Source organism: Medicago truncatula, chromosome 6, assembly GCF_003473485.1.
Source record: "Medicago truncatula cultivar Jemalong A17 chromosome 6, MtrunA17r5.0-ANR, whole genome shotgun sequence".
Taxonomy (NCBI): Eukaryota; Viridiplantae; Streptophyta; class Magnoliopsida; order Fabales; family Fabaceae; genus Medicago; species Medicago truncatula.
Genome location: NC_053047.1, coordinates 7,738,821 through 7,751,066, shown reverse-complemented (window position 1 = coordinate 7,751,066; position 12,246 = coordinate 7,738,821). Strand labels below are relative to the sequence as shown.

The 12,246-nt window shown below is 34.4% G+C and overlaps 3 protein-coding genes across 3 annotated transcripts; all 3 read left to right on the top strand.

Annotated features, from left to right (window-relative positions):
* Positions 1-632: 632 nt before the first annotated feature.
* On the top strand, positions 633-7,344 carry LOC25495655 (glycerol-3-phosphate dehydrogenase [NAD(+)]). The gene is made up of 11 exons (XM_024786304.2): positions 633-1,043; positions 1,670-1,746; positions 2,208-2,280; positions 2,475-2,692; positions 2,943-3,050; positions 3,680-3,743; positions 3,828-3,865; positions 3,952-4,072; positions 4,348-4,402; positions 4,508-4,556; positions 6,926-7,344. The coding sequence occupies exons 1-11, from the start codon at positions 869-871 to the stop codon at positions 7,091-7,093; spliced, it is 1,146 nt and encodes a 381-aa protein (XP_024642072.1). The 5' UTR covers positions 633-868; the 3' UTR covers positions 7,094-7,344.
* Positions 4,596-6,586, top strand: LOC112422717 (uncharacterized). Its single transcript, XM_024786305.2, has one exon. It carries the CDS (start codon positions 5,041-5,043, stop codon positions 6,160-6,162), a length of 1,122 nt encoding a protein of 373 aa, XP_024642073.1. The 5' UTR covers positions 4,596-5,040; the 3' UTR covers positions 6,163-6,586.
* A 2,945-nt stretch (positions 7,345-10,289) lies between the features above and the next one.
* Positions 10,290-11,438, top strand: LOC11413003 (F-box/kelch-repeat protein At3g23880). Its single transcript, XM_003618733.1, has one exon. It carries the CDS (start codon positions 10,290-10,292, stop codon positions 11,436-11,438), a length of 1,149 nt encoding a protein of 382 aa, XP_003618781.1.
* Positions 11,439-12,246: the final 808 nt, after the last annotated feature.

The window sequence follows — 12,246 nt, the reverse complement described above, 5'->3', positions numbered from 1 at the left end:
TTAGAATTTTTTAACAAAACATGAATTAAATATGAATTTTTTTACCGCCAAAAATATAAAAATTCATATTTAATTCATGTTTTGGTAAAAAATTCTAAACTTTTTTGGGAGAGATTCTTGTAATATTATACATTTTTCTGCAAAATTTTATTTGAAAATATGAATTCTACATATGAGTTTACTTTAAACGAGGGACCAAAAGTAAAGATTGAAAATTTTGTAGGATTAAAAGTTTAAGGAAAATTTTAGAGGGACTAAAACGAAAAGTTAGTATATTTATAGGGACCAAAAACATATTTAACCCTAAAAATTTTATAGGGAAAAATCGAAAACGAACTATATTACATGATATAAAAACTTATTAACCCTAAAATTTGTATAGGTACTAAAAATTAAAGAAATTTTAATACGACAAACATGGTTACTCATACCCTTGTTATGAGAGCTTGATCTTGGTCTAGTCACCATATTTTTTTATTTTTCTTCTCCTTATATTAAACAATTTTTAATTAATGATATCAGTTATTTTTGTTTCAGTGAAAATTAAAAAAACAAAAAAATAAATGTCTTAGTTTAATTCACAAAGTGGGCCCAACATAAACCAAAAACAATGTATTTGTCTTTGTCCTGTTCCACACTGCCAACAACATAGACTGAATCGCCAAGATTTAACTGCAAGATTTCACATTTCTGAGATAAACATAAACACAAACATAGTTTCTCACGAAACTTGTGTCTGTCTTCTCCGCCCTCAATGACCCTTTTCTTTCCCTTATATTCATTCTCTTAGCTTCTATTCTTCTTCTTCTTTTCATTGTTTTTCTGTTCCATTCATTGAAATATTCACTTAATTCTCAATTGTTCTGTCATGGCTCCAGCATTGGAGGTTCAAGGAGTAGAAAATGTGTCTCAAAACAATGGTTTGAACAATGTTGATGATGTTACAAACAGATCCAAGGTTACTGTTATTGGTAGTGGTAATTGGGGTAGTGTTGCATCTAAACTTATTGCTTCTAACACCATTAGGATGAACAATTTTCATGGTAATTTTCTTTGTTATAATTCTCTTCTTTTTGAGTTCATTGCATTTGATGAGATTTGTTTTAGAAGATTAAGTTGTGTTTCTTTTGGACCACTGAATTTTGTGTAACATGTGTGTAATTTTCAACATGTGTCTGATAACGACAGTAGCACGTGTTGATATTCAATCATTTTCTTAAATAATTATAGGTTTAAACTTTATACATGTCACTGTAAATGTTTTGTAGATATTCACATGTTGGGATGCCAATGTGATTATGGAATATGGAAATTTTAGCTTTATGTTGAAACATAATTGTTCATGTAAAACAAATAAACTTTTCGACAGAATCATAAATTTCTCATTTTTATGAATTTAATGTGACACTATGTTTGCCTATATGTTCAAACACATTCATTCTGTATATAAATTATTACTGGATTATACTTGATACATGTCAATGTCGTGTCTGATGTTCGTGAATTCACGAGTTGGGATTTGGGAGATATATAATGGTGAAAATGTTAATGTGATTTTGGAATATGGAAATTTTAACTTCATGTTGAAACATAGCATTTGACATAAACAAACAGACTTTCCTGTAGAATCTTAAAGTTCTCATTTTGATGAGTTGTTTGGTAAATTCAGATGAAGTAAGGATGTGGGTATATGAGGAGACATTACCAAGTGGAGAGAAGCTCACGGATGTGATCAATCAAACCAATGTAAGGACTATTTCATCATTTCATATTTAGCATTCCAATGACTAGTGTCGTGAAATAGCAGCGCTATAATGCTATAGTGTAGCGATATTTGAACAAATTGTGGTTGCTTTGCAATACGCTATTTAGTATAAAATGTTGTCGAATAGGGACTATAGCAGCATTATTGCGTAACATAATTTAAACAATCACCGTGTTTTGCGATACGCTTTTAATGACTAGTGTTGTTAAATAGCAGCTATAGCAGCGCTATAATGCTATAGTGTAGTAGCGATATTTAAACAAATTGTTGTGTTTTGCGTTACTCTTTTTAGTACAAAATATTGTCGAATAGAAGCTAAAACATAGCAATAACACTTTTGTATAGCTGAATGTTAACAAGCCGTTATTTTCTGCTATCTGCGATTGATATACTAGACTATACACAATAATGAATATTAGTATATTGTTATTGCTTCTGGCAGGAAAATGTAAAATACCTCCCTGGAATCAAGCTTGGCAAAAATGTTGTTGCAGATCCCGACTTAGAAAATGCAGGTATTAATTAGTACTTTTTTTAAAAAATAAATAAATAAAAAAAAAAAAACTTTTACTATGAATGAGAAAATTTAAGATTTTCAAATAAGAAAAAAATGTAGGAAACTCCTAAACCATTAAAAAATCGTTTACATTTTTTAGGGTGAGGTGTTGGTGTCAAGTTGTGTGCTGTTCTGATTGAGTAAATTATGCAGTGAGGGATGCGAATATGTTAGTCTTTGTGACACCGCATCAATTTATGGAAGGAATATGCAAAAGGATAGCTGGTAAGATAAGGGCTGATGCCGAGGCTATTTCCCTTGTTAAAGGTATGGAAGTCAAAATGGAAGGCCCTTGCATGATCTCTACTCTAATTTCTGAAGAACTTGGAATCAACTGTTCTGTGTTGATGGGAGCAAACATCGCAAATGAGGTAGTTAGAAAAAAAAAATCGATTTTTTTATTTACTTTTCTTTTTCTTCCAATTTTCTTGCTAGAGGATTGAATTTTCAAATTGGATGCTCGATTACTGCAGTATGGTGCAACAGTAGTATGGATCGTAAGATTAGAGAGAAATTTTTCTCTTTAATTCTAAAGGTCAATACAGTTACTGCACCGTACATAGCCGTAGAGGATTAGAGTTCTTTAACTTTTTGCTATTTCGATTATAACTTTTTGTACAGATAGCGGTAGAGAAGTTCAGTGAAGCAACTGTTGGATACAGGCAGAACCGAGAAGCTGCAGAGAGATGGGTTCATTTGTTTTACACTCCTTATTTCATCGTGACAGCTGTGAGTGAAGCAATCTCGTAAAAAATACAAACTTGTCAAATGTTATTTTGAAGGACTCGGATCCTATCCTACGATGCAATAGTGCAGCAAAAAATATTCGTGTAAAAAGTGCTACCGCAAGCGGTTGTATGCCGTCCTAGTTACAAAAATTTTGCTGCACCGTTACATAGTAGGAGAGGATCCAAATCCTATTTCGAATGAAATTGTGAAATTTGGTTGTCTGGATCCTCTGCAACAACTGCACCATTTATGTAGTTGTAGAACTGTCGGATCTAAATTCATGTTTGGATTCGAGGTAAGTTTGACAAAATCACAATGTCACTGTGATTCTATTAAAGCTCTAAAAAATATAGATGTTCGCAAAATCGAGGTGATTCAGTGTGATTTTGCCAAACTTATCGCCAATCCAAACATGCATTAAGTGTAGTTGAATCATGCACCTGGATCCAATGAATCTGCAGCTGCTATAGAGGATTCAGATCTGGACTTTGGTTAAAGCAATACCAAAGAAATATTGTCATGACATATGATAGAATCATGTGTGCATGAGAAGTTTGAAATTTGTAAGACACTGACATTTATATTACTTTTCTTGTGCTTATGTTCTTTGTGTTCTATATTAAAATTAGGTTCAAGATGTTGAAGGAGTTGAATTATGTGGAACTCTAAAAAACGTTGTGGCCATAGCAGCAGGTTTGTTGCACTGTATTTTCACTTTACTACATCTATTTTGTAAAATTTTGTGAATGATCAAAGAATGACACAAAAATGGTACAGGTTTTGTTGATGGCTTGGAGATGGGAAATAATACAAAAGTAAGCTTAAAATGATTTAACGATATAAAGATTTTAACGTTGAAAATATTTATTTTTTGTATATAATATTCTTTTAATATGTGCAGGCTGCAATCATGAGACTTGGTCTCAGAGAAATGAAGGCATTTTCAAAGTTATTGTTTCCATCTGTTAAGGACAGTACTTTTTTCGAGAGCTGTGGTGTAGCCGACCTTATCACAACTTGCTGTAAGAATTTCACCTCCGCAGTCGAGAAATCGTAGTCATTGCAATCAACAAATCTCGATTGTTGGATGAAGATCGAACAGTTCATAGTTTTACTTCATGAATCAGATATAACTGCAAACATCGTTTAAAATACTAACTTTGACCGTTCGATCTTCATCCAACGCATCAAAGTCTATCGAATGTAGTGACTTCAGTAATTTTCACTACATCAAGTGCATTTCCTAAAAATTTGCTGCGTAGTTTCATTAGAAACCGATATATCTTTGTTGTTGCAGTGGGTGGAAGAAACAGGAAAGTTGCTGAAGCTTATGCAAAGAATGGAGGGAAGAGGTTTGTTTTTGTTTTGTTTTCATTCTCTTTGGTCTATAATTCGTTCCCGGCTGAAAAAAGGAAAACAGCTGATTAGTTCTACCTGTTTTTTGATATTTTCTACAGATCTTTCGATGAGCTTGAAGCAGAAATGCTACAAGGCCAGAAATTGCAGGTATATTCATGAATCTTGCTTACCATGCCAAACCAAAAACTATATAAATGTTTGCTTTGAAAAGTAATTACTAAATAATCTTAGATTCCAATCACATAGACATATTTTGAGGTCTCTTTACCTATGATCACATTAATCTTTGATGTAGCCATAGAGATGGTGCCATTTGTTATTGGTTAAGATGGTGGAGACCCACATTTTTCTAATAATAAAATGGTTGAATAATTCTAAACTTGTAATATATATCAATATCATAATCTTTCCCATTTGACAAGAAACAACATAAGGTAACCCTTTTGACAAGAAAGTAAACACTATCTTTGATTATTTATAAATAAACAAACTATCTAATCTAATTCCAATCTCTCTCTCTGATCTTATCTTATCTATCATTTATTTTCATCTTTCTCTTTAATAAAATACACTAAAGTTACTGTGACTTTCCCGCCACAAAGTCACCGAATCAAAATCCTAAAATTTCACCATGGCAATGCACTCATCCAAACACACCCTTACCACTTGCCCCACCACAATCCTCCTCTTCATCCTTCTCCAAATTTCACCGCTGATCGCCGGAAAACCCCACGTCATCAATTTCCGATCACCCAACCTCTATCCAGAAAGCATAGCATGGGACCCAACAAATCAACACTTCATAGTCAGCTCCCTCCACCACCGCACAATCTCCGCCATCTCATACACTGGCGTAATCAAAACCCTAATCTTTGATCCTTCCCTCCCCGAAAACGTCACAATTTTAGGCCTCACTGTCGATTCTCACAACAACCGCATCCTCGCCGCAATCCACGCTCTTAAACCCTATCCTCCTTTCAACGCTCTTGCTGCCTACGACCTAATTTCCGGAAACCGTCTCTTCCTCTCCCACCTACCCTCCTCCAAACCCTCTGACCAACCCGTTGCAAACGACGTTGCAGTGGACCCCACTGGAAACGCTTACGTAACAAACTCTGGCGACAATTACATTTGGAAAGTTAACACCAACGGAGAACCGTCGATTTTCTCGAACTCACCGAAGTTCACCGAACCTACGGTGGACCTCGATACACCATATAGTTACTGTGGTCTTAACGGTATTGCTTACATCAGCAATGATAACGGTTACCTTCTGGTGGTGCAATCTAATACAGGCAAGATATTCAAAGTTGATGCGGACGATGGTACTACCGTTGAGATCGTGAAACTCGAGAAAGATCTAACATGTCCTGATGGTGTTAGTTTGAGAACTGACGGCATCGTTTTGGTTGTGTCACCAGAAGTTAATAAATTGTGGTTTTTAAAGAGTGATGATGCATGGGTAGAGGGTGTGGTGTTTGATGAAATTGACCTTGACTTGGAAGGGTACCCTACTTCAGTTGTAGTTAGGGATAATGACAGGGGGTATGTGTTGTATGGACATGTGAAGGAGGGTATTTTAGGGAGTTTTGGGAGGGAGGGTTTTAGAATTGTGGAAGTTAGATCTTCTAAAGAGAGTGAGGATAAGAGTGTTTGGATGTATGTTATTATTGGAATTGGTTTGGTTTGTTTCTTGTATTGGAAGTTTCAAATGAGGCAGCTTGTGAAGAATATGGATAAGAAGATAAGTTGATCATCATGGAGGCGTTTGGATTAAGCACTTATTCAATAAGCTTCAATAAGTTGAGTGCATGTTTGTTATCATGGACAATTTGTAAAAATCACAGTGAGCTATCATGATTTTGCAGAAACTACACTTTGTAGTATTTACAAAATCACGTTAATTCACATGATTCTAACAAACCTACCGTGATATCAAACATACACCGATAAACAGATTAAATTTGCACGCGAAATATATCTATAATCAAAGAGGAAATGATAGAAAATATCTCTCCATAAGTTTAAAATGGGTTATGAGAATAAATTATCTAAAGAATGAATGTAAGCTTAATATAGTTTATGGACATACCATATACGCTATGTTTGTAAGTTTTTGTAAGGATGTATGCAAATGTTTATGTCATAATATAAGTCTAAATAAGCTTTCAAAAGCATATGTTAAATCCAATATGTTATAGTTTGATTCTGCTTTTTAAGAACCATATAAAGTTAAATATGATCTTAACGTGGTTATGATGATGTTATTATTATGAAGTGAAAAATAACTTATGTTGTTGACAATAAAGCACATATATAGACACCGGATACGACATGGACACCAACACAGATAATAATTTGAGAAAATTACATAATTCAGTGTAATTATAGGTGTTGGTATCATGTCTGTGTCCGAAACCAGGACACACATAATCCAAGAAGTGTTTGTGCTTTACAGGTTGTTGATTTTGATGATGTTATTATAAATTAATGTTCAATTTTGTTGCAATATTTAGGGTGTCTCAACTGCAAGGGAAGTATATGAGGTACTAAGCCATCGTGGGTGGCTAGAGTTGTTCCCTCTCTTCTCAACGGTACATGAGATAAGCAGTGGTCTTCTTCCACCATCAGCCATAGTTGAATACAGTGAGAAGCTACCTAGTCCTTCTAATTCAAGGTGTTAGCTTGGAGATATTGTTTGTGTTTCCACACATATAAAGTATGGACCAATATGTACTGTCAGTGTAAAGATTTTTTATACTGTCAATAAATTATGATTGTCTGATCACTACAATACGATTAGTTTTGATTACTTGACAGTGTAATTTTTTTTTTTTACAGTGACAATATATTAAAATTAAACTCATAAATTATAGTATTGATTCTAAGAATATACAAGTACTATAGTACTAGCATGTTTTAGCAGTGTATCAAATGTGGACGGAGTTGTGACTGGCTGCTTTTGATTTACAAAATCTTCTGCCAACAAGAAACTTGTTTGCATAAACCTGTTGATCTGATGATGTTGGCTTGAGACATGCTCCTATGAAGGTATCAAGTTTGATTTTTCCCGGTACCAATTTTGAAGAATATCTCTATTGATTATTTTTTTTCTTTTTTCTAGAAACTAAACCCACAATTTTGGATAAGGGAAATACTTAGTTTCCCAGTATACAGTGTACAAACTCAGTCGTTAAATCAATGAATTCCAACATAGAGAATGAATGAATCCCAAACAAAGGGTTCTCGGACAAAATATTAAAAAACTCTTAAACTAAAGAATGTGAATGCATCCAAACGAAGCCTTCAAAGCACTCATAATCGTCCACCTCCGTCTTAACGGTCTCACCATTTCCCAACGACTCTCTCCACCAACTTCCTCCTGCTCCGTAAACTTCGGCAGCTTCATCGGTTCCCTACGCTCTTGCCTCATTTTAATATCAATCAACTCCATTTGTAACGGAAACTTCACCATCCCAAACATACCCGTGTAACTCTTTCTCTCACTCGAACTCCTCCAATACCGGTTTTCCTTGACGGACAGTGACCGGATACCGGCAACAATTGTGGTGTCGTCTTTGTTTGTTTGTGGTTTAGTTAGTTTTACGTGTTATGACTTTTCTGCAGAAAACAACGTCATTTGGTAGTTCACTAGAAAAAGTTACTGGGAATTCAAAATCGTATACAGGTTCAAGTAGTTTCTGGTTGTGTTTCATTGTTTTGGATGGAGCAACAAAAGGTGAAGGAGTAGTTGAAATAAAACTTAGCACTTGATATATATAGTTATTAGTTTTTGAAATATTGAAAGAGAAATGAAAGATTTAATATTTATTTATTATTAAAAAATGGAAAATGAGGGAAGAAAAATGTGTCATGCCGTGTTATGCAAGGAGTAACATTTTCTTTTTCTTCTAGACAATGAAGAGAGATTAGATTGTACATAATTGTTGACTAAGTGATGAGAGAGTAATAATGTGTGAGGCATTCTAGATAGAAAAGAGATGAAATTTATCTCTTTTCTGTTGATTTCTATTGATCTAGAGGATTTCAACTTTCCCTTCTCTTTTGCGGCTAGCTACCTTCTTCAAGACTTTTGGATCCATATTGAAAGTAATCGTTATCGACTCTCTCTATGTCTCACAATAAGGGTAAGGACTTACTTGTTTGGTCATCTAGTACAAATTAATAAAAAAAGTATAAATACAAAAACAACCGAGCATTATAGTGGGGTAGGTTATATGAGTCAAATTACGCCATAATGTTTTTATTTTTTGAATAAGTCAAAATGGAATTAAAAAACCAAAAGTGGTCTTCCTCGCACAAGATGTGCTATAGAAGACTCACAAAGTAATTACAAGAGCATAACCTGAAACAACGGAACCCGACTAACGGGAGAAAAAAAAACAAAGTTACATAACGAAACTCATACAATGAAGTGGATTGCGCCACCGGTCATGCTAGTCAAAAGCAAAGGTAACTATGTTTGCCTTTAACCACACAAAAGATAGCAACTTAACCTTGTCTAAAATAGAGAGTAAATCTGATGCCGCATTTTTTAAGATCCGGTTATTTCTTTCCTTCTAAAGAGACCAAACAGAAGCAAGCCAAATCAGGCACAAAAATGAATGAGATGAACAGGGTAAAGCTGCAAAATGCCCAAACTGAATAAAGTGATCACGTATCTCAAATGGATCAACCGAGGAGATACCTAGCCACCTCCAAATGAGCAGCCATAAGCTTCCAAAAACATTGCACCCTAGGAACAGATGCACCGCAGTTTCCGGGAGACCGCATCCTCCAACACAACCATTGTTGCCGTCTTGAAGAACCCCCTGCCTCATAAAATTATCTCTAGTTGGTAACTTGTTTCTCAGAAGCCGCCAAGCGAACAAAGAGACCTTTAATGGGACTTGTTTATGCACGTGAGTGACCATCTTTTTGCTAATATATATAAATAAATTTGTTTATGCAAATATAAATACATAAAATCTGAAACGAGAGCGGTGGAAACATTAAATAGTCTTTTGCATACAAAATAAAAAGTTATTTAATAGAAACACTACATTAATTTTTATTTTGAAAATAGTCATGTGTTTTTAAAATTTTATCATATTGACTTTCTCATATATGTATATAATTCTTTTTATGCAAATATAAGTACATAAAATCTGCAACGGCTGTGGTGCAAACATTGAATTGTATTTTGCATATAAAATAAAAAGTTATTTAATAGAAATACTACATTAATTTTATTTTGAAAAGTCATGAGTCGACTTTCTCATATATGTATATAAAAATTTGTTTATGTAGATATAAGTTCATAAAATTTGCAACGGGTGTGGTGCTATCATTGAACAGTCTTTTGCATATAAAATAAATAGTTATTTAATAGAAACACTACATTAATTTTATTTTGAAAATAGTCATGAGTTTTTAAAATTTTATCATATCAATTTTCTCATAATTTTCGTTTAATGTATATAAGCATTATACAATATTAACAATCTAATTATTTTATATACAATTATCGCAATGTTACGTGACCCGCGCGAAAGCACGAGTTTTTTTTTTGTCACGTAGACTAGTTACTAGAATTCACCTTTTTCAATGCGAATAAGTATCCGGGGTTCAAACCCGACGCATATCTCTGCCAACTGAGTTATACTATGCTCATGGAAAGCAGGAGTATTTTACTAGTGATTTAGAAAGATTTATTTTTCAAAAACTAATATTACTTCGAAAAAAATATATATATTGCAAGTATATAAAACATGTGATCCATATATACACACTTTAGTTAGGGTTACGATGTATTTTAACCCTTGACACTCACTCACTCACTCGGTATACCTAATTCAGCAGCGTCCACAAACCGCAACCATGAGCAGGCGACCATTTACAGCCGGAACAAGAAATCCTCTCAACCTGTTTACTCTATTAACACTCGATTTGTTGTTAGAAATCTTGCATAGGCTCCCCGTGAAATCACTTTTGACACTTAGGTGTGTGTGTAAGTCCTTGAATTCAATAATTTCCGATCCTAAATTCGCTAAAGATCACCTTCGCTTGTCACAAACCCGCCATTACCACCTCCTCAGATGCCCGTGGAATATGTTTTTAAGAAGGAAGTTCAGTCTCTCCGATTTCCAACTTCGCTCTATTTTAAGCAACTCACCTAGCACCATCGAGACAAAGATTAAGTTCCCTTTAAACACTCGTGACATTCATGCTCACGTGATTGACTCTTGCGATGGCATCATCTTTTTCAGAGTGCAATACAATTACAAACATTGTAATATGGTAGCATGGAACCCTTGTACCAGAAAATTGAAGACATTGCCACCTTTGAACCTACCTGGCCATACATTAAACACTCTATATAGTGTCGGGTATGATAGTTTCACCGATAATTACAAAGTAATTGTGGTTGCATGCTATCAACATTATAACTCCTATAAATTTTGCAAAACTCAAGTTAAGGTTCATACTTTAGGTAGCAATGTTTGGAGAAGGATTCCAGACTTCCCTTCTGAAAACAAGGGTGTACCTGAAGGACGTGTTGGGAAATTTGTAAGTGGCGCCATTCATTGGGTCATAAAAGATCAAGATAATGACTCTTCATGGGTCATTCTTTCCCTTGATTTAGGTAACGAGTCTTATCAAGAGATTTTGCAGCCAGATTATGGTGTTCACCAACGTCTGCGTTACTTTAGCTTAGGGGTTTGTAGGGATTGCTTATGGGTCCTTGCTCACACTACAACTTTTTTGAATATTTGGGTTATGAAGGATTATGGAAACAAGGATTCTTGGACTAAATTGTTCAGTGTTCCATTCAAAGAATTCAGTGATAATTGCTATGCACCTGTGCTTTTTATCTATGAGGAGGATGACCAAGTGTTGCTTGACTTTTGTGGTAAGTTATATGTTTACAATTATAAGAATGGTACCGTAAAGATTTCGGGGATTCAAAATCTCGCTTTTACCGATTTCTCCTCTAATGTCTATGTTGAGAGTCTCGTATCACCTTGACCTACACGCTTTGCTATGTTGGATCTCAGAGATTCTCCATATGTGTTTTCGTCTTATGTGTTATTTATTTAATGTTGCTTTGAGTTTTTTGCTATTTTTCTACATATTGGTACTGTTCTCTGTAATATTTATTTACTGTCATGAATTTATATTGTTTCATTCTCTATGAGCATTAGCAATCACCCAATTGTTCCATTCACAGATTCCATTGATTGATACTATTAACCTTTATCTTGCTACTTAATGAGAGGTGGTTATGCTTATGCTTATGCTCCTGCTTTTTCTTGCTATGAAGCACAAACACGACACTAACTTGTCCATTCGAGAAATAATTTGAGAAAATAAATTAATTGAATGTAATCATACGTGTTGGTGCTACCTAATTTGAGAACTATCTTGGTTACCTGGTTCATGTGTTACACAAGACATGCCAAGCCAATAACCATAACACCGTCTATTTGGTTAAGTCGGTCATTGCCTATCGACATAACATCATCTAACACAGTGTTCCTCTCCAATTGTTCCCTTTGCCTCTTAGCTTTAAATACACTTCTTGTAGTTTTTTGTCATTGTTACTTGGGAAAATTCAGGTCATGTCGACACAAAACAAGCAATTCTGGTTACAACACATCAAGAAGCATCCTTCATTTAGAGATTCAAAGGGATTTCAGAGTAATTTCTGAACTTGATTTCTTCTTACCATCAAATCAAGTTGTGATATTTTAAATAGGCTAAACTAATGTGGTTGTATTCTAAAAAATTCATTTTCCGTTTCAGAAATTAGCTAAAAAGTTCTTTATCTGTTTGT